Below are 27,652 nucleotides of genomic sequence, written 5' to 3' on the forward strand. Positions count from 1 at the left end.
CATTTACAACAAAGTGTGAGTTCTTTACGGTGTTGAGTACTATATAGTATATTAGATTATATAGGAAGAACTGTTGAATTAAATCTTAATATATATATCTACTCTATTTATAATATATATATATATATATATGTGTGTCTATACTGAAGTTAACATCATTTTAATAGCACAAGTACTACTGTAATTCATTATAACATCCTCCAGAGCCTGTATCTGGTCGCCGGCGGCCCTACAGAGCACTGCTAAAACGCTGTTTCCCGCGTCGAGGGATCCTACCCTGGTGGCAAGTCTCTGTGTTGAGTTGATTTTGGCAGAGTAATATATAAAATGTATTAAAAGGTCTCTAACATGGTAGTTAATGTATTAAAGTATAACCTAACCTACTTGAATTTGTCCAGGACAGCCTTGCAAAACTCCTTCTCCTGGACCCGCGGATCTTGTCCTCCCCGCTGCGTCTGCAGCTCGTCGATAAATGCCCGCCAGTCGACCTGCGTCTTGCGGTCAGGATCGGCCTGGCCCTGGGGCCCGTCCTGCTTGTACATGGCTCGCGCGCTTTTGACGCCGATCAGCACGGAATTGACCGCCAATGCGGTTGCTAGAGGGTTAGACAGGATACATCGGGAGCAGGAATGTGTCTTACTGGTGAAGGGTAACAAGGCGATGTTCCCGAACAAGCGGGCGGTGCCGACGCCAATCTCCTCGACGACGTCTCGTTTGGCCCCGGTGTTCTGCAGAATGAGGACATTAGTACACTTGGCTTTGCTGAGCTGTCGGAGACGCTTACCCTCTGCAAACCAGGCAGTTTGCTGACTAGATCCGAGGCGTTGACGATGTCGCGAGCGGCGTTGGCGACGGCGCCGCGGTATTTGGCGGCCGTCGGCTCGGCCTTGACGTCGTACACATGGATGGGGAGGTTGATCAGATCGGCGGGCTTGAGACGCTGGTTGGCGATCAAGACGGCCGCCGCAGCTGCAGACAGTTCCCGGCCGGACTCCTGCACGCGGTACACGGCCAGATCGCCCGTGAGGGTGCAGAGTTTCAGCCGCGGCGCGATCCAGCGCGAGACACAGCGGAGCACCTCCTCCAGGGAGGCCGACGGGTCGGCAGGCGGCTGCATGTTCTGTCGGAGCCCCGGGCTGAGCCCGAACTCGATCGCCTGGCTGAGCGTGGTCGGGCACACGGCGGCTTCGGGCAGGGGGGCGGCCCCCGCCCCGGCTTTGGCGATGGCGACGGCGCGGTCGTGCTGGTCTGGGCGGCAGGCGAGGGGGATGGTGACGCTGGGAGTGCCGGACTGGAGGGTGATGGCCGTGGAATGGGCGGTGGCATGGTGGACGGCGATGTCGACGCGCGAAAGGATCCAAGCTGAAGATGAATACCATGAGAACAATGATGATTATAATAAGTATACAAGGATTGGCTTACCCTCCTCGTCACTGACGATGATGTTATTGCCCAGGGGAAGCAGGGATTGGCAGGACGGGCTGAGGATCAGACGGAGTCCGTGATGCTGGCTGACTTGGTGGACGGCCTGCGTGAGCTGGGAACGGTTGACGACGGCCTGTTCGTCGAGCGCGAGGTAGACCAGGGGCCCCGATTGACAGAAATTATCGAGAGCCTTGTTGATCGGCGAGGATGCAGAGCAGTCGAGCGGGTAGCCGGTGATCTCGACCCAGCTGGGCCAGTCCCGGGGGCGAGGATAGAGGCGTGGCGAGCAGAAAAAGGTGTGCGGCACGTTGCAGTCCTGGAGCAGGCGGCCGGCCAGCTCGGACGACAGCGCGGGCAGGCCCAGCAGCTGTCGGAAGCGGTTGACGGGCTCGGTGATCCTGTTCCAGACAGACTCCTCGAGCATGGCGTAGGTGAGCATGTTCAACAGCCCCGGATCGTCGATCTGGGTGATGCTCTGGGCTTCGGGATGCGGGAACTCGCGCGTCGGCCAGCAGGGGGTGCTGGACATGATGTGCAGGGGAACCGACAGCCGCTGGGCGCAGTGGATATGAGCGTGGGCGAGGGGGGAGGCAATAATCGCATCTGCCATGAAGGGCTGGCTGGTGACGCTGCTGCTGCTGCTGCTGCTGCTGCTATTGTCGTTCGCATCGAGTGATGCTATACAGGCCTCCCAGCAGCTGGTATACTGGTCCAGGAGCATGACGCGAGTCTGGGGGCCATCTGCGGCTTGGGAGAGATCCTGCCGGTCAGCGGGAGAATATGTAGAGGCACCGCCCATTGTCACTCACTCCTGTCGACCGGACTGGGTAGAAATCGAGTCCTTTCCGGCGAACCTGCTCTTCGTGCTGCTGCAGAGCGGCGACTCGCACGCGGTGGCCATCTCGGGCCAGTCTCTTGCCCAGCGTGAGGAAGGGATCGACGTTTTCTGAACAACCAGTTTTTAGAACCATAGGATTTCCCGGGGCTTGCTCCATTCACGTACCCCCCACCACCATAACGACAATATCTAGAGAGGCCGGGATGGCTGCCGACTGCGTGGTGGACGAGACATCGATCAGGCGCGGGGCCTGGCAGGGTCGCAGGAAGGACTGGACAAAGATTGACATGCGTTGGACAGAGCCATTTCCCGCTGATCGATCAACAATGACGCTGTCGGTCGGGCTGTGAACGAGGGAGTCATCCGAGACGGCGGTAGAGGCGACGGATTCTCTCAGGGAGCTGGTGCGCGAGTAGGGAGGAGGAGAGTCGCGCGGGAGGTGGTCTGGAGGGGGGTACGGCGGGGGGTCGCAAGAGTCGTGTTTCGCCATGAGAAGCCGAAATTGAGTATGCGTCTAGATTGATATTTCTGTATGTGAGTATAGAATGGGTGGAAAAGAGTGTAGAGGAGAGGAGAAAATAAATTCAAGGCGGCAGTTCAGTAGATTTAACTGTCCATAATTGCGGTTTCTATCGGCTTCGTATTCGTATACGCCTGGCAGTTGGTCTTACTAGAACCGGTTAGTCAGTGACATGATTCTAGGCAATATGTTTCCCTAAAAGGCAGGGATCTGCGCCCAAAAATGCGTTATTGCAATTAAATTGTACTTGGCCACTAGCAGAATATGCAATGGCGGGAACTAAAATGCAGAATCTTGCTCTAACTATTTAAAGTATATGACTATATATACTCCATATAATAAGCAGTAGCTCTATTCATAGTATATATATTATTATACTAGACTAGCCTATTAGTATTAGTATTACTTTAAGAATAAAATCAACATGAGTAATTATGTAGAAACATAAGATAGGGTATAGTCTCTTGTTCCAGCACTTAAGCTATACTGATTTAATCTACTTAGCTATCTGCTGTATAATCTTATATATCTGTAGAGATGACATGATACTCTAAAGATGCATCTGCCATGCACCTATATACTTATAATATATTCACCACTGTCAATTCTGAATCATTACTGAGCTATTATTAACTACTCTCTACTCACTACTCTGTTGATAGTAAAACAATTGAAGAGAGAATGCTATGCTATGTACAAAAAGGGGATAATCACTCAAAAACCTTGACCAGCTTCTTGACCAAGGATTTCTTGCCGACCTCCTCATCGTCGTGATCGGCATAGAAGCGTCGGCACTGGTCGATATCGATGGTGCTGGCATCGACCCAGAACGGGCCGCGATACCAGCACTGGGCGCCGATATAGATGACGATGATGGCGACGACGGAGACATAGTTGGCGAAGAAGTTCTGGGCCGAGGGCTTGTCGCCCAGCGGCCAGATGCTAAGATAGAACTCGACGCCCGTGATGATGATGCACCAGGCAAGCCCCCAGTAGGTGGCGTAGGGATACGCCCACGAGCGCCAGGGCAGATGGGCAACGTCGCGGCCCTGCAGCTTCCACGTGTAGCGGAAGCGCAGATGCGACACGCAGATCATCGCCCAGCCGAACAGGGTCAGCAGCGAGACCAGGTTGGAGAGCCAGGTGAAGACCTCGGCCCCCGTGTGCGAGACGTTCAGGTACGCCAGGGCGCCGCCGATGCCGATCGTCGCGATGTATCCGGCCCAGGGACGGCCCATGGAGTCTGCTTTGCCAAAGACCTGAAAAATCAATCAATATGCAAAAGAAAGAAGAAGAGAAAAGGGGTATCTACCTTGTGGTTCATGTTGATATGGGCCAGCCCCATGAGCATACGAGAACCGCCATACCCGGAGATACTCCCCGTGGAGATGACGGAGATGAGGATGACAGCGTTGGTGATGTGCGCCATGGCCGGAATGCCTGCACTCTTGAAGGCGATGACGAACGGCGAGGCGTTGCTGCCCGAGGCGCCAAAGAGATCAGGGTTGGAGGGGTCGACGGTGAGGGTGATCATCAGGCTGCCGAGCACGTAGAACAGGCCCAGACGCATCCAGATGGAGCTGATGGCCTTGGGCACCGAGCGGCGCGGGTTGGCGACTTCGGTGGCCACCAGGGCTGCGTTCTCCGAGCCGGCCATGCCGAAGACACAGGTGGGCAGGACAGACAGAAAGCCCTTGAAGCCGTTGTTGAATGGCTGGGCGTCCCAGTATCGGAAGCCGATGGGGCCCTCGGAAGTGCCGCCACAGGTGATGACTGATGATTAGCATGATAACAACAACCATAATGAATGATAGAAATGACATACCCAGGAGAGCAATGATGACGATCAACATCCAGCCGAATTTGACGGTGGAGGAAAACACCTCGACCTCGGCGAAGAACTTGACGACCCAGATGTTGATGAGGATGATGACGAGCCAGAAGACGGTGATCCAGGCGGCCTTGGGCACGGCGTCGGTCCAGTATTCGAGCACGGTGACGACGCCCTGCAGCTCGTTGGCGATGGTGATCCAGTAGGAGAACCAGTAGCTCCAGCCGAGGGCAAACCCGGCCGCGGGCGAGACGAAGATGGTGGTCCATTGCACAAAGGCCGAGGGTAGCGGGTACATGATTGCCATCTCGCCGATGGACTGGCACACCGACCAGACCACGGAGCCGCTGATCAAGAAGCCGATGAAGAGACTCGCCGGGCCGCCGTCAATCAGCGACTCGCCGCTGCCCAGCCACATGCCCATCCCAATGGCCGACCCGAGAGCCACCATGGTGAGATGGCGGGTGCCCAGCATACGGCGCAGCTGGGTGTCGGCGCCATGGTCGATGTCCTTGGCCTCTAAGCTGGGCACCGTCTGCAGGTCGAGGGGGGGTTTTTCCTCGATGGCATCTTTTTCCATGTTAGAGTGTGATGGATGAATATGGATGATGGATGGGTATAGGATAATAGATGGAGTAAGATGCTAATACAGATGAATAGAGATGATAGGAGAGAACAGGCTGGGAATATATAGCAATACAGAATAGGATGAGGCTCCCCCGCATTTACAAGGGCAAGCCTTATCAGTAACCAGCAAACGGCGTTTGAAGATACGAGACGGGCTTTGAAGGTTATCTGATGTTAACAATCATCAATTGATAAATTAGATAAAATTGTAGATAACAGATAGTAATTCCTTTCCAGACACTCTCATTGGAGTTTCCATAACATATAACTTGGAATATCTCCACATCATAGCAGCCTATCCAACAAGTGGCCTACCCCCCTGGCCTGTTCCCGCACCTGCTCGACGATATCCCCGGCCTTTTGCACCCGTTTGACCAGCCCAACCCCTGTGCCGGCCCAGAGACTACCGGTATCCCTGTAGCGGCTGCCGCTGGCCCCCCTGGACGCCCGGGCATACAGCCGGGCCCGGATCTCCTCCATCGACAGCCCCTGCTCGCACTCGTCGGAACAGGCGTTCCTCAAACACCGCCCGTCGTACAGCGCCGGCCACGGCGACTCCCCTTGCTCGCTCCACATCTCATCCCAGACACGCGACCGCGCCGTGGATTCCCCGCCGTCCGATGCCGCTAGAATCTCCTGGCGATAGGCGTCCGGCACCTGCGTCTCCTCCGCCCCCAGAAAGCGGGTTCCCATCACCACGCCCGCCGCGCCCAGCGCCAGCGCCGCGGCAACCCCGCGGCCGTCCATGATGCCCCCGGCGGCAATCAGCTGGGTGCTTGCAAGCAGGTTCTGCTCCGCCAGCGAGTCCGCCACCTCGGGCAGGAGTGTCACGATGCTCGACCCGCGCGCGTGGCCGTGACCCCCCGCATCGGACCCCTGCAGCACCACGGCGTCCGGCCGACAGGCCTGCACCGTGGCCACGGCGGCCGAAACGCTCCCCACCTGCACCCAGACCTGGGTTTGGGGAGAGGCGCGCCGGATGCCTTCGCTCCAGCGCGAGAAGTCGTCGGGGGACCCAAACGATAGCCACACCACGGCTGGGCGGTGGCGGGCCACCAACGGCATGAAGGAGGATACGGGCAGACCCAGCACAATCACGCCCACCCCAACGGGCAGGGGACTGGCACTGCCACTGCCACTGCCTTCGGGGACTGCCTCGTCGCCGGGGACTGGTTCAATCCCCGTCTGGTTCAGCAACGCCCGGGCTCGCTGCAGGTGCTGCTCCAGCCGTTGCGGGTGGTCGCAGCCGATCAGGCCAAGTCCGCCTGCCCGGGTGACGGCGGCGGCCAGCTCGCCTGTCGCGGCGCCACTCATGGGCGCGTTGATGATGAGAGGGAGTCGAATCCAGGGGAACATCTTATCTCGATCTGGTGATAGGGTAGTGTGGATGATATTAGTAGTGGTGTTGGAGTAAGCTTCGCTGTGAGATCTTACTGGTGTGTGGTATCTCCATGATATATACGAGTTTATCGCGTGGCATGATTACCAAGCGGATCAAAGGCCGTCAAGGCCGTCTCAAAGGCCGGGAGGATTTAGTCATTGTACAATATCACAATATAGATGATTATCAACGCTCTTACCGAGTTTGACGCCCCTGAGATGGACCAGCTGTAATGCAATGGTAGTCATACCACTATTCCATATCATGCCAGCAGAGTATAGTGAAGTAGCTGAAGGCTTTGATCAAGCTAGGGTGATTCAAGCTCCAAGGTACCAAGAGATATCTTATATATTCAGTATGCTGTCCTACAACCTGATTACTAGGTAGTCTTCTATACTCTCTACTATTCCTACTAATGATAAAATTAATGTCTTGCATAATGCAGAATCTGATTCCACAGAACTTTCTGACTGAATAATCATAGTCTAGCTGATACTGTCTGCAACTTTCTAATTGATAACTACTACAATAGTCTGTAACATATTCTCATAATCATAATGGGTATAAACTAATTGATTGCACGAAGTACACGGGCCATGGCCTCCTCCAGCCAAGGCAGCGGATGGGAAAACACAAGCCGGTACCAGCCCGGAATCTCCGAGCCATAGGCGGTCCCATGCGCAACATAGACCTTCTGGTCCATGAGCTTCTGGAAGATCATGTCGGCAAAGGCAGGACCCTCTGTCTTGTCCTCGGGATGCAGCTCGCGGTACTTCTTGCCCAGGTTCACCCACAGGAAGAAGCCGGCATGGCAGCCCCGGGCGTAGTCGATGCCGTGCTTGTTGAGCTCGCCCGCCAGGTAGGCGTGCGAGGCCGACAGCTTGGCCTGGTTGGCGGCGATGTAGGCGTCGGTGAAGGCGTCGTCGGTCAGGATGCGCGCGGTGATCTGGTCCGACATGCTCGAGACAAACGAGTAGAGCGACATGCAGCGCTGCGCAACGTGGAAGTCCTCGTTGCTCTGCGAGATGATGGCTCCGACGCGCAAGCCGTTGGCGCCGAAATCCTTGCTCATCCCCCACATAACGTGCACCAGATGGGGATCGATCAGGCCGGTCAGATCGCGCGACAGCAGCGACTCAAAGGGGGCCTGGTTCTCCTCGCCGCCATCCACCGTGTTCTTCCACACCGACAGCGCGTAGATCTCGTCGCTGATGAGATGCATCTGCCGCTTCTGGCACAGCTGCAGCAGGGCGTCGACGGTGGCGCGCGGGTAGCAGCGGCCCAGCGGGTTGTGCGGGTTGCACAGCATGACGGCCCGGACCGCCTTGCCCGTGCGGTCCTCGTACGCCTGGGCGGCCTTTTCGTAGCGGGCGACGACGACCTCCGGGCTCAGCGGGTCGAGGCCGTCCATGTCGACGGGGACGACGACGGCCTCCGGGCGCAGGGTCAGGTCGGCGACAAAGGTGCTGTAGTAGGGGCGGCTCAGCAGGACGGCCTCGCCCGGGTTGCAAAAGGCGAAGCTGAGATGCTCGATGGCGGAGGAGCAGCCGTTGGTCATGAGGACGTGGGCGGGCTCGACGCGGCGCCGGGGATGGAAATGGCGGTTGAGGAAGTGCGCAACGGCGGCGCGCAGGGCCCGGGAGCCCATGCTGCCGTTGTTGTAGGTGAGATGCTCGCTCGACAGGCGGGAGTTGGCGTTGATGTACTCCAGCATCGTCTCGTGCATCAGCGAGTTCTCCGCCATGCCGATGGACAGGATGCCGTCCGGGTTGGTCTGCGCATGCCACATGTCGCTGATGATGTCCCACGTCTTGCGCGTCCTGCCGGCATTGACGGCATCCTGGCCCCGCGTCGAGAAGACGGCGGGTTTGGGGGGGGTTGGGGTAGAGGGGGTGGCAGAGACTGAACCCATGATTGTGTATGATGTCTGATGTGTTTTCTCTTGATGTCTGTAGTGGGTGTGGTGTGTGGTGTATTTATATCCCCCCAGCCGATATCGGAAACAGGAGTGAGAGGGACTGATGCCAGAGGTTGAGGCCTCAAGAGAGCGCAAGAGGCCTCAAGAGGCCCAAGAACCAGCAAGTCAGCCTGATAAAAATTTATAAGATTATCTGGATGCCCCACTTGGTGTGGTCCACTGATAGGCTCGTGCTGGGCGTGTGGCGGGTCTGTGCGTCGATGGCGACTTGCCGGATCCGGAAAGGTGGCAGAACCTTAGATGGTCGGTCTTTGATCGGGGCCTCCGATTGGCCCGGTGTCTACAGTATCGATTACCAGATTGTTCTATTTTCTTTATAATGTCTAAATCTTATGTATGATATTTTCTTATGGACTAGGAAGTAGGCATATCATTATTACTGTGTGGTTATGTTGATTCTGGATTATATGTTGCATTAGTGGAACCAGTGTGACTATTCTTATTGTAGATCTGAATCATCTTATTGATTTGTATATATACAGGAGAAAAGGTGATTCATTGCAATATTAGACAGTAGAAAGGAAAAGTAAAGAAAAAGTATGGTATCATGAACAGCATTTCTTTCCGACTCCGTTGGCCTGCGGCCGGCCCTGCGCCAGAACATCCGGCGCCTGCGAGGTATCCAGGCGGCAGAAGCACGAGGACTTGACGGGGACGTCGGCGACGGCGAGGGCCAGCTTGACGGGCTGCTCGAGCACGGCGGCCTCGTCGAAGCGGCCCATGCGGATGAGACACTCGTGGTAGCCCTGCAGGGACCAGACGTTGTTGGGATGGCGGCGCGGGCGGATGATGGAGTTGTCCATGCCCAGATCGGCGCGGTAGGTCTGCGCGGCCTCGTCCAGGCGGCCCTGTTCCATGAGGAGGGCGGCGTAGGCGTGGCGCACGGGCTGCATCCACGACCAGGGCTCGCTGTAGGGCAGCTTGTCCTCAAAGTCGATGGCGCGACGCAGGGCCGCAAACGCCTGCTCGTAGTTCTCGGCGCGGTACTCGATCTCGCCCTCCAGCATGGCGTTGGCCACCTCGAGGATGTCGATGATGCGGCCGTTGTACGCGCGCCGCGAGGCAGGCACCCGCTGCCAGGCGGCCCGGAACAGCGCCTGCTCCCGGCGCGCGGCGGGCACATCCCCCGTGGCGGCGTGGGCGATGCCCCGGGCGTAGTGGGTGACGGCGGTGGTGCCGGCGTACAGCGCCGGGTCTTCGGGCAGGGCCCGCTGCTTGAGCTCCTCCCACATGCCGAAGCGCACCATGACGTGCAGGCGCAGGGAGAGGAACTGCTCGAGCCAGTCGATCATGGGCGGCGACTCGATGCGCAGCACCTCCTCGGGCACGGTGGCCTCCATACGGGAGACGGCGTCGAGGGCCGTCTGCGACTGCCCGGCAAACATGGCGGCGTACACGAGCGAGTGGTAGTCGTGCATGCGGTAGAAGGTGTAGAAGTTGCGCGCGCCGTTCTTGCGGAAGAACTTGTCGTCGGCCAGCGTCGACTTGTGGTTGGAGGCGATGGACCGCCGCCAGTCGCCGATCAGCGCGTCCAGATGCGTCGGCATGTGGTGCATGTGTCCGCCGTCCGGAACGAGATCGCGCAGCAGGTCCGCCGCGGGGATCCCCAGCTCCGGCGTCGGCGACATCTCGATGAAGTGGATGTACAGGTGCAGCAGGCCCGGGTGCGTGTTGGCCCCGTCGGCGACCTGCTTCAGGGCGCGCTCCAGCACCCGCTGCACCTCCCGCGTCGGCGCCTGCGGGTTGGGCTGCTCCGTGAACAGATCCCACAGCGTCCAGGGGGTCATGTTCATCAGGGCGTCGGCGTACAGCGCCGCGACGTCGAGATCGGCGCCAAACTCCTCGTACACCCGCGCCATCGCGGCCGCGTAGCTGCGGTTCAGCGCCGGGTAGTCGCTGGCGGGCTGGTCCGTGGGGAACCGGGCCTCCATCGCCCCGACCAGCGCCCGCTCCAGCGGGGTGGCCCCGGGGGCGTGTTTCAGGGCCGCCTGGGAAGCCTCGAACCCGCGGCGCACGCAGTTGTGCAGGTCGCCCTGGTCGAACTTCTCCCAGGGCTTGTTGTAGTTGGGCCCCACGGCGTAGGCGAGCCCCCAGTGGGCCATGGCGCACTCTGGGTCATGGTTGATGGCCTGCTGGAAGCAGTAGGCGCCCTCGACGTGGTTGAAGGAATACACCCAGGTCAGGCCGCGGTTGAACCACACCTGGGCATCCGCGCTGTTGCTGGTGATGGCGCGCCCGAAGGCGCCCAGGTCATAGTACTCGTCAGCAGCAGGGACAGCCATGGCGCAGGCACAGGAAGCAAGAGGAAAAGGAAAGATGATGGATTGAAAGGAGACCAAGAAGATAACACAAGGTGATTTTATATCGCGGCAGATAACGTCCCGAAGTGGTCTAGCGCCGTCATGGGCGAAAAATGGCCTGAGGATTCTAGAATGGGTCTAGCGTCGGACCGGAAAACGGCCCATGATCAAAGGCCGAGTCGCCGACTTGATCGATAATGAGAATTATTTGATCTTAGTGATTCATTTTACTAGTCTATTTGTTACACATATTACACACCTATATAATTTTCTGTTATTATTATCGAATTTTCTGTTATTATCGATCATGAAATCGCACCCCTCGCGGCCGGTCAAGCTGGCCTGTCTGGCCTGGTATGTGGAGTTTATTTTCCGGCATGCAAGGGATGCTAATAGACGTGCAGCCGAGCGGCCAAGATCCGCTGTGACGGACAGAAGCCCTGTGCGAGTGTAAGACCCTGACTGGTATCAAGATTCGTACTCTGTACTCATGGCAGTGCACTCTGCACCGCACAGAATGCCGATACCAGCCCAGTCGCCGGGGGGGAGCCCGACGGGGGCCCATCGCGGCCGAGGAGCTGGCGCTGAAGAGAGCGCAGCGGATGAAGGCTGTTGTTGACCGAGACGGCCCTGACCATACTCATCCTCACTCTCATCATCATTCGAATTCTCAATCTCATCCTCACTCTCAATCCCATTCGCATTGTCCTCCCCCCCCCTATGCGCCGCCGCTCCCCCCTCAATGGGATCCATTCCCCGCGCTGTCCCTGTCGCCTCCCCGGCCGGCGACTCCCTCGTTAGACGCCGGCGATGGACTCGGCTTTCCCTCACCGGGGGCTGCCCTGCTGGAGCCCGTCGATCTTCCCGCCTGTCGGATCCGGGCCTATCGATGTGACCAGGATTTGTAAGTCTCATCTGTGTGATGTCTAAGGATCATCTGTGTGATGTCTGATGTATTGACGTCGACAGGATCAACACGTATTATATCTTCATTCATCCGTACTTCCCCCTGCTCCCCCCGCCAGCAGTCCCCCAGTGCGAAGACAAATGCCTGAATCTGAGTCTGCGCTCGTCGTACGCCAATGCGTCGCTGATGCCGTATTGGCCCACGACGCCGCTGGGGCTGGCCCTGGCCGCCCTTCTGGCGGTGATCCCCCCGCCAGAGGTGGAAGACGGGCCCGACAGCGCCCCTGACGACGCCCAAGCCAGCGAGGAGGACGCCGTGGCCCTCCGGCGGTCGTACGCCGATCTGTACGCGCGGTCGGCGTTGGAAACGCTGGAAGACGGCCTGGAGGCGGCCTCGTCGCAGCACGAGCTGGCCAAGGGCCCCCGGAGCTCGCTGCACGCGGGGATCCCGCGCCGGATGGAGCCGGTGCTGGCGCTGGCGCTGCTGGGCCTGTACGAATGCTGCCACCGGGGCAACATCGCCAAGATGCGGCTGCGCACGAACCAGGCGCTGACGCTGGCCATGGACCTGGCGCTGTACAAGGAGGACGCGCAGACGGGGTGTCTCGATGCCCATCGCCGCTGCTGGTGGGCGACCATCTTCCTGGTGTACCAGTCGTCCATCCTGAGCGCGTCGCCGCCCATCATTGCGTTTGACGATCTGCGCATTTCCACTCCGTTTCCGGAATTCCGGGGCTGTCGCGAGGTACTTCATTCTTCCATTCTTCCATTCTTCCATTCTTCCATTCTTCCATTCTTCCATTCTTCCATCTATTCTATCATTCGTTCTAATCCATTCTAAGCCATGGCCGCTGGTGGTGAATGCCCAGGTGGCGCTGCTCCGCAGCTGCTCGCTGGGCCGTCAGCTCATCCGCGAAGACAGCAAGAGCACCGTCAGCAGGGAGGAGATGCAGACGCTCGACAGCTTCATTCTCGAGCTGGCGGCCGAGGCCGACCGGTTCCGCTGCGTGACCAACTACCAGGGCGCCGAGGCCGACGCCTCGCGCAACCTGTGGGCCATCTCCAACGCCCTGATCCACACGGCGCGGCTGACGCTGCATCGCGTGCGGGCGTTTGTCGACCGCCCGATCTTCCTCGACGGGCAGTGCGACCTGCTCGCCATGGACGGCACCAGCACCGTCGGCAGCACCAGCACGGCGTCTCCCTCGCATCTCCATCTGTCGCCCGGGCGGGTCGCCGAGATCCAGACGCTGTGCGCCCGGACGGAGCCTGAATCCGTGCGCATCTGCCTGCACTCGGCGCTGGTCGTGTCGCGCGTCTTCCGCCGGCTCCCAGCCCCAAACCCCAACTACTCGGACACCGTCGAGGTCGATTCCGGGGGCGGCATCTGGCCCCGGCCCCGGCGCTGCGCCGTGCCGGGCCACCCGCGCTCCATCCCCTACATGGCGTGCTGCCAGCTGCAGAGCTTCTACACGCTGGCGATCATCCTGCGCCGGGTGCGCGCCGGCATGTGTTCGGGCAACATCGCCAGCTATGCGTATCTGCTCGACCGGCCGAGTGCGACGACCGAGGTGCAGGACACGGAGCGGCTGATTGAGGAGCTGCAGGCGGGCATGGAGGCGCTGCGCCGTTCCATCCAGGCCGATGTCGTTTTCGGGGGGGTTGCCTCTATTGCTCTGGAGGTGCAGAGACTGTATGAAGCGACGGTTGAGTAGTCTGCTGTGATGACTGTAGAAGACTCTACAAGACCTAGTCTATTATATCTCAGTATACTACAATTTACAGATGAGATGATGAGTTTATAGATGAGAGATGAGATGACAAATTACTTTACTCTCTATTATACAGAAATATCAATTTCCTGGTACCAAGATGTAATGTTCACAATAAGCTAATCCTATTTAGGAAGATACATATTTTCCTATATATCTATTTCTTTTATTTTCTCTCTTCTTTTCTTCTTCTTATTATTTAGATAAGTATTTAATTAATCTTTTAATGGAGTATAAATACTGATCTCTAGGCTAATTCTTATATTAATTCTTATATAATTCCTGCGTCAATTCCTATATTGATTCCTGCATTGATTCTTGCATTGATTCCTATAATTCCTATACTAATAACTAGGCGATTCTGATGTTGATTCCTAGATGCTTCTTAACTAATCATCTAGATTAGTATGAACAATTGTAAATGTAGGGCCGTAGGTCTAGAGTGGCTGCCAATAGACCTAAGTATATAGATAAGTTATATGTCTAGAGTAGGTTTAATTTCTGGAGCTCTACTGTATAATATCTTAATTAAAATGATAATAATAATAATAATAAAGAATAATACTGATTATAGCCCCCGTCTTTGAGCCCCCTCATGTGGCGAGGGTATCAGGCTCATAGATGATTACGTACATGTGCGCAGTTTGTGTAGGATACGTTTACGCCGGCGTCTCGGTCTTTGATAAAAATGGGGCATGGAGTGGGTATTTCTTCTATCGGTATATAACCAGAACACCTCACCAGTGTCTCAATCAGCATCATCATTATGTCCAAGATGGGCGCCGCAGAGGCCACCGACGTGGAGAGTGAATATTCCTCGCTTGTCGACTTCGAGGGCCCCGACGACCCCAGCCATCCGTTCAACTGGTCCTTGCCCCGGCGCGTCTGGACGACGGCCGTCGTCGCCGTGCTCAACCTCATCGGCACGGCGGCCAGCAGCATCTTCGAGACGGGCAATGGCCAGTTCATGAAGGAGTTCGGCATCAGCCACGAGGTCGCCGTCCTGGGCACCTCCCTCTTCCTCGCCGGGTACATCCTCGGCTTCCTCACCTTCGGCCCTCTCTCCGAGCGCTTCGGCCGCAAATGGCCGCTGCTGTGCGGCCTGGCCGTCTCCTCGCTCTTCGACCTGATGCCCGCCCTGGGCCACAGCCTGCCCGCCATCCTGATCGGCCGCTTCTTCGGCGGCCTGTTCGGCGTCGCGCCCGTCGCCGTCTTCGGCGGCGTCCTCAGCGACTGCTGGCCCACCGCCCAGCGCGGCATCGCCATGGCCCTGACCGTCTCGCTCGTCTTCTCGGGGCCGACCTGGGGCCCGGTCTTTGGCGGCTTCATCATGGGCTCCTCGGCGCTCGACTGGCGCTGGAACATGTGGGTGGTCATCATCGCCGGCCTCAGCGCAACCGCCCTGTGTGTTGTTGTCTTCCCCGAAACCTATCCTCCGGCTATCCTCCGGCGTAAAGCCCGCCGCCTACGGAAGAAGACCGGCGACGAGAGCATCCGCACCGCCTCGGACAAGGAAGGCCTCAGTCTCCAGGAGATCACCCGCGTCTACCTGATCCGCCCCTTCTGGCTGTTCACGACGCAGCCCATCCTGGCGCTGCTGACGCTCTACCAGTCCTTTGTGTACGGCGTGCTCTTCCTCTTCTACCAGACGTACCCCGTCGCGTTTGGCACCAACCGCGGCTGGGCCACCAGTCTCGAGTACCTGCCCCTGCTGGCCATCATCGTGGGCATCTTCGTGGCCGCCATCGGCATCGTCATCCATAACCAGCTCTACTTCCGCCACCACTGCCACACCCCGGACGGCGTCTTCATCCCCGAGAGCCGGCTGCCCCCCATGATCGTCGGCGGCATCCTGGTCCCCATCGGCATGTTCTGGTTCGCCTGGACGGCCACCCCGGCCGTCGCCTGGGCGAGTCCCATCTGCGCCTCCGTCGTCATCGGCGCCGGCATGTACCTGCTCTTCATCCAGGGCTTCAACTATATCGTCGACTGCTACACCACCATGGCCAACTCCGCCATGGGCGTCAACGGCTCCATGCGCAGTATCTTCGGCACCGTGTTTCCCCTCTTCGCCACCCAGATGGTCCACGCTCTGGGCGTCGCTCGCACCACCACCATCCTCGGCGCCCTCAGCGCCGCCTTGGTTCCCGTCCCCATTTGTTTCTGGTACTGGGGGGACCGCATCCGGGCCTGGTCCTCTGCCAAGGTGGCCACTTTTTGATTATCATATTTCGGTAAAATTATCTTTTTATTAATTGAATTAGATGTTATAACTTTGCCTCAAGGATTCACAATCATTTATAGATATAAGCATTGAAGATGTAAATATACCTGTCTGCAGCATAGCTGTCTGCAGCATAGACGTCTATAGTTAAAGTTATCAAGGATAATAAATTATTTATAGACAAGCATCCTCCGTATCTCATACCATGTCAGACACTAATATGCAGGTGATAGGCCTATACGAGGCGCCTATGAACAACCAATTGGGTATTTTAGACCGCTTATATCAAGTCTTATAATAGCAAAGAATAGATTAACAAGCAGCTTTAGTCAGCCTGCAGACCTGCCCCGCCTGGTATATAATTCTTGCCGAATGCCTCGGACTGTCTCAGTCTCATCTCACTACATACTAACCCTAACCCAACCATGTCTCTCAGTCGAGTCCGGATTGCATGCAAGGCCTGCCGCCAGAGCAAGGCTCGCTGTGAGATGCGTGAGGCGCCCTGCACCCGCTGCACCCGGCTGGGCCTGTCCTGCAGCGTACAGCCTGGGTTCCGCCGCGAGGGCCGCCGCGAGCGGATGCGACAGCTGGAAGACCGTGTGCAGCGACTGCAGGGGCTGCTCACTGACGGATCGTCCTCGACGGAGACAACAGCAGCAACGCCGGTGATAGTAGTCGCCACCAGCTACACGATCGGCGAGGTGACTCTCTCCTCTGGCCGAGTCCAGCGGCTGTTTTCTGTCTTCTGGCAGAGATACCACCCTGTCCTGCCCTTTCTGGACGAATCCCGTCCGGCCGCGGAGTATCACGGCGAGTCCGAGCTGCTGTTCTGGTTTATCATCTCCGTCGCTGCTCGCCACTCGTCCGACCGCTCGCTGCTGGCCCGACTGATGCCGCTGGTCAGCGAGCGGCTGTGGACGACCGTCGCGGCCAGCGCGCCGTCGCGGGGCCTGACGCAGACGCTGGTCTTGAGCTCGTGCTGGCCGCTGCCCGATTTCCGCCTGTCCAACGACAAGTCTGTTATTCACGCCAACCTGGCGCTGACCTGTCTGTCGCATCTGGGGCTGCATGCGTCTCAGGAGGATGTGGCGGCGGAATGTCTCAGGATAGCATGTACCATTCAGTCGTTAAGGTCTGCCTTGAAGAGAGAAGAACAGCCGTTCAACATCGATATACTAACCGAGTAGTCTGTCGATGGATCAAGGCATCCCTCCCCCCGCCTCCGTGTCTCTTGAGATCCATCCCCACAGTCGGATCCCCCTCGCTCTGCGACAGAACCTGCAGATCCAGCAGTGGAGCGTGCGGGCATTGCGGACGCTGTTCGGGGACGACGCCTGTGCGCAGCTGCCCGCCGCCGCCGTCTTCTACCCGACGATGGAGTCGCTCGAACGCGACTTTGACGGCCTGTGCAACACTCTCGGCAGAGGCCAGCAGCTCTCCCTGACGACTGCGCTCCGTCTGGCCGCCGCAGGGCTGTATCTGGACTGCCTGTACTTCTCCGAGACGACGCCCGGCCCCCAGCGCAAACAGGGCATCTTGCGCGCGTACAAGACCGCCGGCGAGCTCATCACGACCGCCATCTCGCACGACGCCGCCTACGACGAGCTGCGGTATTCCTCGGTGGCCACGGCGCGGCTGCTGCTCACGGCGGCGATTGTCATCTTCCGCGTCGTGCATTCCACCTACGCCGTCTCTGTAGATGTCTCCAAGGCGGTGGTGCTCTATCACTCGGCCTGTTTTGCCATCCACCGCTGCTCTCTACCTGACGGAGAGGAAGATGAAGAAGAAGAAGAAGAAGAAGGAGAAGAGAAAAAGGATAAAGACCTGCCGTACCGGATGGTGGAGGCCTTGAAGCTGCTCTGGCGGATGGGCGAGACAGACACCAGTCTGTTGAGTCGAGAGCCCAGCTTGACCGTGCAGAATCGCATCTGCGCGGGCATCTTCTTCGACACCGTCGTCCTCTGGCGACAATACTCTCGTTTGCCGGCCATGACGCTCGATTTCTTGCCGGACATGAGTTGGGATGCGTCGGACTGGACATTGTTTGAAGAGGCATTTACTAATCATTGATTGACTGGTATTATCAAGACTAGACAACCATCCCAAAGAATTCACTCTCCCGCCTGGCGATCGAATTCCAGCAGTTCGTTCATTCCGCAGACCCCAAAGACAAGCGGCGGCGAGATGCCAGGCCCGTACTGCTCACAATCACCCTCTTGCTTGAGATGGCGCAGGGCTTGCGTGACAGCCAGATAGGTCGGGATCAGACACAGAGCGGCATAGACCAGGATCTTGATGCCCATCTGCTGGGCCTCGGCCACGGTGATCTTGACGGCGTTTGTGCCCTGGACCATGCCGTACATGATGGGCACGCCCTTGTCGCGGAAAACACGACAGTACGTCTCGATCTGCTCGCGGGTCTCGATGGCTTCGAGGAAGACCACGTCCACCCCGAGCTCGACGGCGTCTTGAAGCCGCAGCAAGGCTTCGTCCAGCCCGAGCGGCTGGAGAGCGTCTGTCCGCGCAATGAGCACGATATCCCCTTCCAGCTGGGCGCGCATGTTGACCGCCGCCCGGATGCGAGATTTGTATTCCTCGCGCGAAACAACCTGCTTCCCTGCAAGATGGCCACATCGTTTATTCACCACCTGGTCTTCCAGATGCATCGCTGCCACCCCGCCAGCCATGTATCGCGCAACGGTCCGTCCGACGCTCAACGCGCCCCCGTACCCGGTGTCCGCGTCGGCGATGAGCGGCACCCTCCAATCCAGCGAGGCGATCATCCCGGCCTGGTCGGCCATTTCCGTCATTGTGGCCAGCCCGAGGTCGGCCATCCCCAGCTTCGACATGCTGGTTCCCGCGCCGGTCATGTACAGCGCGTCGAAGCCTGCTTGGATCGCCATCCGCGCCGTCAAGCCGTCGTACACGCCGGGACCGACGATGATTTTTTCTCGGTCGGCGAGCATCTCGCGCAGTTTCTTGACGGCTGCCATTGTATGTGCTGAGTATGTGAGATGGATTGTAAGGAATACGTTTGCTGTAGTATAAGAATACCTTGGAATTTATAGTGCTCAGGATGACGAGCGGAGCGGAACCGGCCCTGAACCGGCGCGGACCGGGCGGAGCGGACAGCGGACGGAGCGGAACCGGCACGACTAATATAAATAGACTGTATGAGATCCAGAGCATTCAATATGGCATTCCATGGAGATATCATGATGGAAGTCAAGGTTGAATTCACGGCAGAAACACCCTCTGAACGCCGCTGTCTCGCCCTGCTGGAGGAAACTGGCGTGCAGTTTGTCCAGACAGAGAGCGAGACAAAGAGCGATCGCAACCTGATCGGATTCCTGGCTCTGCTGGTCGACAGCCTCCGACAATCGGGGCTGACAGAGCTGACAGACCTGGCGAGCGCCTACGCGGAAGCCCTGCATCGATGCATCGCCGCGTCCGACTTCGGCGGCTGGGGATTCACCTCGTCGCAGTCCCTGTCGCCCGCTCAGGAGAAGGAAGTCATCTTCCTCTGCTCGGCCCATCTCGAGGCTCTCAACTCTGCTCGTCGGGCATCTTCCGGTCTCCCACGCGTCCAGACTCAGCGTCCGGCGGGTCGGCGAGGGATGACTGTCGCTGAGAAGATCCTGGCCATGCATGATGTCTCGCGAAGGGGGTTTGTCTCTCCGGGCGAGATTATTCAGGTGGACGTCGACTGGGTGATTGCCTCGGAGCTTGCATGGAAGGTAATTTTCCACCGATGTTCGGGTTAATAACCCTACCCTAACCCTAATTCATCTCTAATGATAGAGCATGGAAAACGTATACAACGCCGTCGGTCGACCAGGGATCTTCCGCAATGACCGGTTCTGGCTGGCTGGCGACCACCGCGTCGAGCCAGAGCTGTATGAGAAGCCCGCCATCCGCGCCCTGATGGACTGCAGCGAACGGGCAAAGGAGGATTTCCGTCTGACGGACTTCCAGGGCTTCAACTACACCATCCTGCATACCGAGTTTGCACGCGAACGGGCCCAACCGGGGATGCTGGTCATCGGCGCAGACTCCCACACCTGCTCGGCGGGCTCCGTCAGTTGTCTGGCCGTGGGAATGGGGGCAACAGACACCATCATGCCTCTTATGACGGGCCAGACGTGGTTCAACGTCCCTGAAACAGTGCGTTTTCGCTTGATCAACGCACCCCCCTTTGGTGTCGGGGGGAAGGATATCATCTTGCATATTCTGCAGCACTTCAAGCGCAACACCATCGCTGCCGACCGGGTGGTCGAGTTCTCGGGGCCCGGTCTGGCCTCACTCTCGTGTGACGCCCGCTTCGCCATCGCCAACATGTGCACCGAGTTTGGCGCCGTGTCGGGCATCTTCGCCGCCGACGAACGCACGGCGCAGTTCGTCCAGCGAAGACGCATCGCCAAACATAAATCTGCTGCCGTCTACTTCCAACCTGACGAGGACGCCGTGTACGCCGACTCGGTGGAGGTTGATCTCGCCACCGTACAGGCCGGAGTCGCGTTGTATCCCTCGCCCGACAACGTTGTCCCCGTCGGCCAAGCCACGGGCACCGCCCTCGACGGCTGCTTCATCGGCGCCTGCACCACCGCCGAGGAGGATCTCATTCTAGCCGGTCTTGTGCTTGAGACTGGCTGGAAGCGCGGCTTCCGTCCCGTTCCGCATGGTCGCCGTGTCATGGTTCCCGGTTCGAGACCTATCCGCCATAAACTGGCCCAGCTGGGGCTCGTCGACGTCTACGAGAAGTGCGGCTTCAAGGTCAAAGTGCCTGGCTGCAGCATGTGTGTTGGTCAGGGCGTCGACCAGGCTGCTGAGGGTGAGACATGGCTGTCTTCGCAGAACCGCAATTTCAAGAACCGCATGGGAAGGGGTATGTATAACTATATCTATACTTTCTATCACTTCTAACGAATATAGGCTCCTTTGCGAATATCAGCTCTGCAGCGACAGTCGCCGCCTCCTCTTTCACAATGATGATATGCAATCCGCAAGAGCTACTGGACGCCCTCGACAAAGACCGGCTGCTTCAGTGTCTAGACTGGCCGCGTAACAAGTCAGAAACGTCCCCCTCGCTGCCCTCGCTTCCAATACACTTCTCTGAGCCGTACGGGGGAGACGCTCGCTCGACTGTGGGCTCCAAAATCCCTGCTCCAACCGCCAACATTCCACTCATCCAGGGCAGGGTTCTCGCTTTGGGGGATTTCGTAGACACCGACCAGGTAAATACATCCCTTGAAGCGGAATATGGCAGTCGTGCTAAGAATATAGATAATCCCGTCGCAGTTCCTCGCAACCTGCACGACAGACGAACAGCTCGGCGCCCACTGCATGGAGTTTGTGATGCCCGAGTTCCGCGCCCTCGTCCGCGCAGGCCACCATGTTGTCGTCGCCGGCCGCGCGTTCGGCTGCGGCTCCTCGCGCGACGTGGCCGTCAATGCTCTCCTGGGCGCGGGCGTCCAGTGCGTCATTGCCAGATCGTTCTCCTTCATCTACGCGCGGAACCAGCCGAATCTGGGCCTCCTGGGCATCACAGTCAAAGATGACGCCTTCTATACCGCTGCCGCGCAGGGAGAACACATCACCGTCGACCTGCAGACTAACACTGTCCAGTGTGCGGGAAAGGTCTGGTCGTTCCAGCTCAGCGATATGGAGAAGCAGCTTATTGCCGTCGGTGGACTGACGCAGGCTTTTCACTCTTTTGGCAGGCAGCTTTTTGATGTCATGTGTCGGCCAATGAGTTCTCCTGTTGTGACTGTGCAGGATATCGAGGCTATCAAGGTGTAGCTTTATAGTAGGACATATCAGTATGCACAATAATAACTGTAATGTTTATAAGTACAGTCGTACATAATATTATAATAAGCTATAGGATGCATAGTCATATTGAAGTAGTAGATTTAAGAATCTAGCAAGAGAGCTAGATATATAGATCCAAAAGAGTATTACTAAAGGGTTAATTATAGTAGCTATGGTCCCTTGATCTTTATGTTATAGTCTAGAAAAAAATAATCTTAGATCTATGAGACTGTGTCTCTTTATGTTAAGACTGTCTGTCTATAAATAGGCTACATATATGCTGGTGTTTCTAAGTGTTAGTTCTAATGAGAATTACATCAAGATTAAAGAATCAAGATAGATTTGTGAAAGAAAAAAAAGAATGACCTACGCAGGATTCGAACCTGCAATCTCTTGATCCGTAGTCAAGCGCCTTACCATTGGGCCAGCAGGCCTTGTTGTAATCAGTCTCCATAATCCAAACTATAAACTAAAACAAACCGAACCTGCTATCGCCCTGTCATAAATATTTAAAACATCAGGGAGAATCAATAAATATGAGATGTAACAAGATATTTACTGCTAGGCGCATCGTCATACTGTTCGAATTGAGGAATTGCATCGAAAATTATAGATACAAGGCTAAGGAACTCTGTAGTTATGGTGCTACTTAACAAATACTCAAGTATACGACGTTATATATATTTTCCTGATGGATTTCATTCTTGGACAATATCAACTCCTACTACACATCATACCTAGTAGAACTTTGATATCTGCACATCCATCTGTCATGGTGACCTAAGCAAAGTCAAAGGAAATATAGGTGATCTGACCACGATATTGGACAAGTGCTAACCCATTCTGATGTGAGGCTGCATAACGAACCAGGAAATCCTCTGGACACCACAGGAAATTTCTTCCACCTCGGGAGACCCACCCGTCATTATCATGCTCTAAATCGCTCCAGCCCTCGGCCAGGAGAGGGTCCGTTTCAGAGTTAAGACTGATGACTTCTGACCCGGCCTTGATGGACCTGCCGTCTGCCGAGAATTCTAGCTTCGCGTCCATATCGAAAGATTCGTGAGTTTGATAGCGAGTGGGAATCCCGTCTGCCTCATCCAGTTTCCAGACTTCGATCCAATTGTCCCATGCTTGACATGCGAGGAATCTGCAATCCGGAGAAATTGCCAGATGGTAGATTTGCATTGTGTAAGAGAAGACTGTCCGATTGAAATTCAGAGTCTTCATCTCCAAGTCAATATCCCATAGTAGGACCGGCCCTTGTTTGGTGGCCGTAGCCAGAATTTTCCCGTCGGGGGAAAAGGCCAATTCAGTGAACCGCAAATCCCGCTTAAGCATGTGAAAGGGTTGTGGGTTGCGACTGCTCTCTGGGAGGGAATCGATGTCCCAAACGAAAAGCTGGCCATTCACGGTGGAGAGGGAAAGCATTTTAGCAGTGGAAGAAAAGGCAACTTTGACAAAGAATTCAAGGTTGGGTTGTGCATGCTCCCCGTCCAGCTGGAACTCCTTCCACAGGCTGATTCTGGTATCGACAGTCCAGATGCGGACGGAATTGCCACGGTGACAAGTGACTAGTTTCGTGCCGTTGGAAGAAAAGGCAAGGGCATCAATTGGCGGCTTCGCATTAGAGTCCAGCTCTGGCGTCTCCAAAGTTCCAGTCAAATTTGGGGAATTCGCATCTTCCAGGGCCCAGAGAAGGGTTGGTCCTAGAAGGAAAGCAGATGCCAACATCTTGCCGTCTGGAGAGAAGGAGAGAGACGACACGGGATAACCGGGTCCTTGAAATGTCCTTTGATTCTTCGCATTCATAGCCCCGGATCTAAAATTGGAGATGATGATGATGTTCCCATTCTCTGAACCGCATGCCAATAATTTGTCATCAGGGGAGAAGGCTACAGAATAGGCTCTCCCGAGTACTGTCTCCGAGATGACAGCAGCAGTTGACGGATTGATTTTCCAGAGAATCAGAGAGTCCGCAGCGGCAGCCAGAAATCCTCCATTTCGTGAAAAGGCCAAATCACGAACGAGTCTTCCCATCGTTTCGAAAGTCTTGATGAAAATACCGGTGCCTCTCTTTAAATCGACACCCCAGAGGCAGACACTCCTATCATCTGTACCTGCAACCAAGAACCTGCTATTTGGCGAGAACGCAATGGAGCGAAATGACATCCAGCTTCTTATTAGGACACATGTGCATGTGGCGCTGGTTGAAGTGATGGCCCAAAGGTGTATTTTTTCTCTAGAGACAGATGCAAGAATTGAGCTATCATGAGAGAAAGCAACCGACCAAACCCACTCTGTGTTAGCTGCAATGGTTTGTACTAATGCGCCTGCCCCCATCGCAGAATCTATAGACCAGAGCAGGATATTGCCAGAGATAAGCCCAGAGGCAAGCAATTTACTATCAGGTGAAAAAGACAAGCACGTGACCTCAGAAAAAGGAAGACTTAAAGACTGGCTGAATGTGGCAGTGGCCGTGAGAGGGTTGATGGTCCACAGCCGGATAGACTTCTCTGCAGTAGACGCAAACATTCGGCCATCCGGTGCAAAAGACACGTTTTTAGGTTGCCAGCTACAGCGTGGAAGGGCTTGTCTGTAGGCATCCCAGTTGGTTTGGATTCCAGTCCTGTTGTATGGGCCCAGGACGTCTTGGATGCAGGGCATCCTTTGGCCCCAAAAGAGCTTCTTGATGATGCTTTGTGTGGGACAGAAAACCAGAGCGCCACCATAGAGTTGTAGAGGCGCTTGCTCAATAATGAATTGGAACTTGGCGATGAATCTGTCGGCTTCATTTAGAAAGTCTCTTAGTACAGTATTTGCCTGCTTCTCACTTAGCACTCATTCCCGTAGCAGTCAATATGGATCAGAAAGTAAACGTACTATTTTCCCCATTTTTAACCGGTTGATGGAGGGAATAGCCCTTGGAAGTTGTTTAAGAAGACTCAAACTCTCAATCCAATGCAGAAAATGCGATTCAAGAAACCTCAGTGCAGATTGACACATTTCAGTCACTTCATCAGGATCACTTTCCTGAACTACAGCGTCGTGTAGGTGGTCAAGCCAGAAGAGACAGCCGTACTTGATCTCAAGCAATGGATCATTTGCAGGTTGGACTACTTCACTGGATTTGATTCCCCAGTCTCCAAGCTTATAGATATCTCTTTCGAGGACGGTAGGCATCTTGTTGATGGAATGATTAAAGATATCCCGGTGTCCTCGGATGGTGCAGCTGGCCAAGGCCGATGGCTGATTCTTGAGAAAGTCCATCGCTGATTTATGGTTCGCATAGATCATCTTCTCTGTCACCGTCACAAATGAATTGCAGTCTTGCACCGACTTGTAACAGTCAGTCTTCTTAGACCAAGGTAGCAGCATGTCAAGCTCAGCAAGAGACAGCGGCAAATGGTAGATGAGAGATATGACCTTTAAAATATCTTTGCATTGCTGTTGTCTCTCTGGATCATTCTCATGTTTCGTCATCAGCTTCTCAAGCTTATGGTCATACAGCTTTGAAAGCCCAGGAGGAAAGTCTGGGATGCTTTTTGAGGCGAATTCCGGCCGTGTGTCTTTCAAGTCGCTGAAAACAATAGACACCCAGAGAAAGTTGTTGTCGGATTGCTTGCGAACTTGTTCTTCGATTTCTGTGAACATTGTTTCAGTGTATTCGTTTCCAAATGGAGAGGTCTTCAGCTCATCCAGCTTGTGATGAATATATCTATTCAAGCGGTCTTCCTTGTGTTGGATGTCAATTTGCACCAAGGAAGCTGCTGTCTGCTGACTGGGCCGTTGCTGCGCATCAAATTGATTCAAGTGCTCATCAACCTTGACATCGGAGCGACTGGAAACGATCCATCTGACTTTGTTGGAATTTGTGACAGAATTCGCAATCACTCGGATAAGCTCTGTCAACCCCTGGTCACACTCATCAAGCGCATCGATGAGGAAAAGAACTGGTTTGGCATCTTTAATCATGCTCCCAAACACACGGGCCAACGCAACCGAGGAATTCACGTCTGAAAAGGGATTCTGACCTCCGGAATCCTGGTAATCCTGCTCCAGATGCGACATGAGGTCTGGCTGCTGGATGAGAAGCATCCACATGAGGGACTTCATGATGGCGGCCATGTTGTCTAAGCGGGTATTGCTTTGAAAGAACGAAAAGGACAGCGATGGCGAAAAGACAGCCGACTGCTGCGAGAAATAACGGATGAGAGCGATCAAAAGCATAGTCTTGCCCGTTCCTCCAGTTCCCTTGATCCATAACATGCGAGGTGTTGAGGGATTGTATTCGCCCCAGTCAGCAATTTCAGTGAGGCGTGGATCGTCTAGAATCCAATTCCAGGTGTCATCCATGAGTGTTTCATTCTTCTCGTTGATGATCCGTTGCAGATCGTCCTGCGGGTTGGTGAATCGAAGATCAGCCAGCATTCGGTCTTTCTTCTGATCCCTTTTGAATTGCCTTTGCTGAGTAGTAAAGTCCCAGAGTGATTGACGAATATCTCCCAGCTGCTCTGTCATGCTTTTGCTGAGCTCAACCCGTTGATGTGACAGCTTCTGGGCGGTGATATCGTTGACGTTGTGCCACCTGTGTAGAAGATCATCTTCTGCCGTGGTAACTTTGCTTAAAGCATCATCCCATTCGTTTGAGTTCATGGCGGCGTGGAGGAAAGCTCGCCCCTGATGATCAAAATAGGAGCAGATGCTCTTCATTTGATACGACAAAATGGCCTTGTAGAGCATGATGACTTTCTGCCGGAGCTGTTCCATCTCCTGGTCCAGAGATTTATTCCCTTGTTGGTCCAGCAGGTGGTCAGTGAAAGAGCAATACCATTCCATCTTGGAAATCACACATGTCATTCCTTCGAGGTTAGATCTTGCTGCCTTGGCCGGGTTTGAAAGCATCTAATTGCAAACGAAAGATCAGCGACCATCTTAATAACATGATGGGGGATTAAAGCTACCTGCAGCCCAAGACAAACGCCAGCCCAAGGAAGGGCAGCAGGCGCAGCTTGTGGAATGCCTGTGACGGCAGCATCACCAATAGGTTTGATTGCCAAAATGGCATCTGCGAACGTTCCAATTCGCTGGCAAATCTTTGATGCCCTAGAAACCTTGGATTGACCCTCCTTTACGAGCCTCTGCATGTACTCCTGCCTCTTGTTTCGATCATGAAGATCGGCAGGGGCAGACAGGTTGTCGGGTGCGAGAACTCTAGCCAGATAGCCTAAGTATCTCTCCACAAGTTCAGCACTCTCTTCAGCGCCTTCAAGACTCTCGTACGCGGCATCCCAGATTTCTCGGGAGAGTTGGCTGGGAAGGATAGGATCGGGAATTCGGGCTAGAGTAGTAAAGTTAGCGGCTATTCACGAGAACCACTTGCCTTCTTATTATTATTATCATTCTTGATCTTCTTTTCATACCTGAAGGAGGTGTCGATGGCGTGGGCTTTGTAGAGCCTCGCGAACCAGCATCGACACTACGACTGCGACTGACGTTGGATGTCTCATCCTTGTCTTTGTGTACAAAGCAGCAACATATCGCTCTCATCACGTCTTGCATCGTCACAGAGCCTACAGCTGGATGAAAAACCTGAAAGTGAATAAACGCTGAGATGGAGAGGTCGAAAATGAGGAGGGGCAGGAGGAAAAGAGGTGTTGGTTGGTGATTTCAGCCTTGTCTGCTATCCCCCAATAGCGTCAAGCGGGGCAGATTTGAACGAGCAGGGGAACAGCCAATGACTGACATGACTTACCGTCCCTCCACAAGCAGTTGTTGATGATACAGCGCTTCTTGATTTCAAGAGGTTGTTGAAATGGGGGAGGGGAGTCAATGAGGGAGAGTGAAGGAGAGCCAAATGGGTATATACTTGGGCTCTTACCAAACCCTAAACCCTAAACCCTAAACCCTAAACCCTAAACCCTAAACCTAACCCTAATTCTCAACAACCCAGAGTCTCGACAATTTGTCACAAGGGACAGATATAGTCTATACACATGCTATTCTCGAGGACTGGTATGATCTCAATGTCCCTTTTCA

At 55.4% G+C, this 27,652-nt stretch overlaps 11 protein-coding genes and 1 non-coding gene across 12 annotated transcripts; 4 read left to right on the forward strand and 8 right to left on the reverse strand.

Moving 5' to 3' along the window:
• Positions 1-166: 166 nt before the first annotated feature.
• On the reverse strand, positions 167-2,813 carry ASPZODRAFT_132374 (hypothetical protein). The gene is made up of 6 exons (XM_022723003.1): positions 2,429-2,813; positions 2,235-2,371; positions 1,423-2,185; positions 785-1,362; positions 641-728; positions 167-595 (listed from the first exon to the last, which is right to left on the reverse strand). Exons 1-6 carry the CDS (start codon positions 2,751-2,753, stop codon positions 381-383), a joined length of 2,106 nt encoding a protein of 701 aa, XP_022581897.1. The 5' UTR covers positions 2,754-2,813; the 3' UTR covers positions 167-380.
• Positions 2,814-3,471: 658 nt separating this feature from the next.
• Positions 3,472-5,194, reverse strand: ASPZODRAFT_159268 (hypothetical protein; the record flags this gene model as incomplete). Its single annotated transcript, XM_022726392.1, has 3 exons — positions 3,472-4,042; positions 4,096-4,556; positions 4,609-5,194. 3 exons carry the CDS (start codon positions 5,192-5,194, stop codon positions 3,494-3,496), a joined length of 1,596 nt encoding a protein of 531 aa, XP_022581898.1. The 3' UTR covers positions 3,472-3,493.
• A 332-nt stretch (positions 5,195-5,526) lies between these two features.
• ASPZODRAFT_64710 (hypothetical protein) lies at positions 5,527-6,597 on the reverse strand (the record flags this gene model as incomplete). Its single annotated transcript, XM_022729256.1, has 1 exon — positions 5,527-6,597. The coding sequence occupies one exon, from the start codon at positions 6,595-6,597 to the stop codon at positions 5,527-5,529; it is 1,071 nt and encodes a 356-aa protein (XP_022581899.1).
• A 459-nt stretch (positions 6,598-7,056) lies between these two features.
• Positions 7,057-8,673, reverse strand: ASPZODRAFT_132376 (hypothetical protein). Its single transcript, XM_022723004.1, has one exon. It carries the CDS (start codon positions 8,532-8,534, stop codon positions 7,191-7,193), a length of 1,344 nt encoding a protein of 447 aa, XP_022581900.1. The 5' UTR covers positions 8,535-8,673; the 3' UTR covers positions 7,057-7,190.
• A 349-nt stretch (positions 8,674-9,022) lies between these two features.
• ASPZODRAFT_132377 (hypothetical protein) lies at positions 9,023-10,903 on the reverse strand. The gene has a single exon (XM_022723005.1). The coding sequence runs from the start codon at positions 10,880-10,882 to the stop codon at positions 9,146-9,148; it is 1,737 nt and encodes a 578-aa protein (XP_022581901.1). The 5' UTR covers positions 10,883-10,903; the 3' UTR covers positions 9,023-9,145.
• A 254-nt stretch (positions 10,904-11,157) lies between these two features.
• ASPZODRAFT_116687 (hypothetical protein) lies at positions 11,158-13,675 on the forward strand. The gene is made up of 5 exons (XM_022721146.1): positions 11,158-11,254; positions 11,305-11,350; positions 11,398-11,804; positions 11,870-12,551; positions 12,649-13,675. Exons 1-5 carry the CDS (start codon positions 11,208-11,210, stop codon positions 13,519-13,521), a joined length of 2,055 nt encoding a protein of 684 aa, XP_022581902.1. The 5' UTR covers positions 11,158-11,207; the 3' UTR covers positions 13,522-13,675.
• A 678-nt stretch (positions 13,676-14,353) lies between these two features.
• On the forward strand, positions 14,354-15,799 carry ASPZODRAFT_159273 (hypothetical protein; the record flags this gene model as incomplete). Its single annotated transcript, XM_022726393.1, has 1 exon — positions 14,354-15,799. The coding sequence occupies one exon, from the start codon at positions 14,354-14,356 to the stop codon at positions 15,797-15,799; it is 1,446 nt and encodes a 481-aa protein (XP_022581903.1).
• A 428-nt stretch (positions 15,800-16,227) lies between these two features.
• ASPZODRAFT_96414 (hypothetical protein) lies at positions 16,228-18,139 on the forward strand (the record flags this gene model as incomplete). The annotated part of the gene is made up of 2 exons (XM_022730532.1): positions 16,228-16,934; positions 16,987-18,139. 2 exons carry the CDS (start codon positions 16,228-16,230, stop codon positions 17,870-17,872), a joined length of 1,593 nt encoding a protein of 530 aa, XP_022581904.1. The 3' UTR covers positions 17,873-18,139.
• On the reverse strand, positions 17,914-18,795 carry ASPZODRAFT_65124 (hypothetical protein; the record flags this gene model as incomplete). Its single annotated transcript, XM_022729280.1, has 1 exon — positions 17,914-18,795. The coding sequence occupies one exon, from the start codon at positions 18,793-18,795 to the stop codon at positions 17,914-17,916; it is 882 nt and encodes a 293-aa protein (XP_022581905.1).
• A 225-nt stretch (positions 18,796-19,020) lies between these two features.
• On the forward strand, positions 19,021-21,953 carry ASPZODRAFT_151880 (hypothetical protein; the record flags this gene model as incomplete). The annotated part of the gene is made up of 5 exons (XM_022725789.1): positions 19,021-19,539; positions 19,604-20,687; positions 20,735-21,036; positions 21,086-21,540; positions 21,908-21,953. 5 exons carry the CDS (start codon positions 19,021-19,023, stop codon positions 21,951-21,953), a joined length of 2,406 nt encoding a protein of 801 aa, XP_022581906.1.
• Positions 21,954-21,975: 22 nt separating this feature from the next.
• On the reverse strand, positions 21,976-22,047 carry ASPZODRAFT_t71. The gene has a single exon. It is a non-coding gene; the product is annotated as a tRNA-Arg (tRNA).
• A 257-nt stretch (positions 22,048-22,304) lies between these two features.
• Positions 22,305-27,429, reverse strand: ASPZODRAFT_166592 (hypothetical protein). Its single transcript, XM_022726766.1, has 4 exons — positions 27,037-27,429; positions 26,578-26,954; positions 24,497-26,518; positions 22,305-24,436 (listed from the first exon to the last, which is right to left on the reverse strand). Exons 1-4 carry the CDS (start codon positions 27,173-27,175, stop codon positions 22,394-22,396), a joined length of 4,581 nt encoding a protein of 1,526 aa, XP_022581907.1. The 5' UTR covers positions 27,176-27,429; the 3' UTR covers positions 22,305-22,393.
• Between the last annotated feature and the right edge of the window lie 223 nt (positions 27,430-27,652).

This window comes from Penicilliopsis zonata (assembly GCF_001890105.1).
Source record: "Penicilliopsis zonata CBS 506.65 unplaced genomic scaffold ASPZOscaffold_6, whole genome shotgun sequence".
Lineage (NCBI taxonomy): Eukaryota > Fungi > Ascomycota > Eurotiomycetes > Eurotiales > Aspergillaceae > Penicilliopsis > Penicilliopsis zonata.

What these genes read in the sequence shown, in the direction of transcription:
- ASPZODRAFT_132374 (XM_022723003.1), bottom strand. Translation starts at nt 2,753, where the DNA reads ATGGCGAAACACGACTCTTGCGACCCCCCGCCGTACCCCCCTCCAGAC. An exon ending in TGTCGTTATGGTGGTGGGGG is followed by an intron (nt 2,372 to 2,428) that starts GTACGTGAATGG and finishes CTGGTTGTTCAG; the next exon opens with AAAACGTCGATCCCTTCCTC. An exon ending in ACCCAGTCCGGTCGACAGGA is followed by an intron (nt 2,186 to 2,234) that starts GTGAGTGACAAT and finishes GCTGACCGGCAG; the next exon opens with GATCTCTCCCAAGCCGCAGA.
- ASPZODRAFT_116687 (XM_022721146.1), top strand. Translation starts at nt 11,208, where the DNA reads ATGAAATCGCACCCCTCGCGGCCGGTCAAGCTGGCCTGTCTGGCCTG. An exon ending in GACAGAAGCCCTGTGCGAGT is followed by an intron (nt 11,351 to 11,397) that starts GTAAGACCCTGA and finishes TACTCATGGCAG; the next exon opens with TGCACTCTGCACCGCACAGA. An exon ending in TATCGATGTGACCAGGATTT is followed by an intron (nt 11,805 to 11,869) that starts GTAAGTCTCATC and finishes TGACGTCGACAG; the next exon opens with GATCAACACGTATTATATCT.
- ASPZODRAFT_166592 (XM_022726766.1), bottom strand. Translation starts at nt 27,175, where the DNA reads ATGCAAGACGTGATGAGAGCGATATGTTGCTGCTTTGTACACAAAGAC. An exon ending in GCCATCGACACCTCCTTCAG is followed by an intron (nt 26,955 to 27,036) that starts GTATGAAAAGAA and finishes TTACTACTCTAG; the next exon opens with CCCGAATTCCCGATCCTATC. An exon ending in GCGTTTGTCTTGGGCTGCAG is followed by an intron (nt 26,519 to 26,577) that starts GTAGCTTTAATC and finishes GTTTGCAATTAG; the next exon opens with ATGCTTTCAAACCCGGCCAA.
- ASPZODRAFT_132376 (XM_022723004.1), bottom strand. Translation starts at nt 8,534, where the DNA reads ATGGGTTCAGTCTCTGCCACCCCCTCTACCCCAACCCCCCCCAAACCC.
- ASPZODRAFT_132377 (XM_022723005.1), bottom strand. Translation starts at nt 10,882, where the DNA reads ATGGCTGTCCCTGCTGCTGACGAGTACTATGACCTGGGCGCCTTCGGG.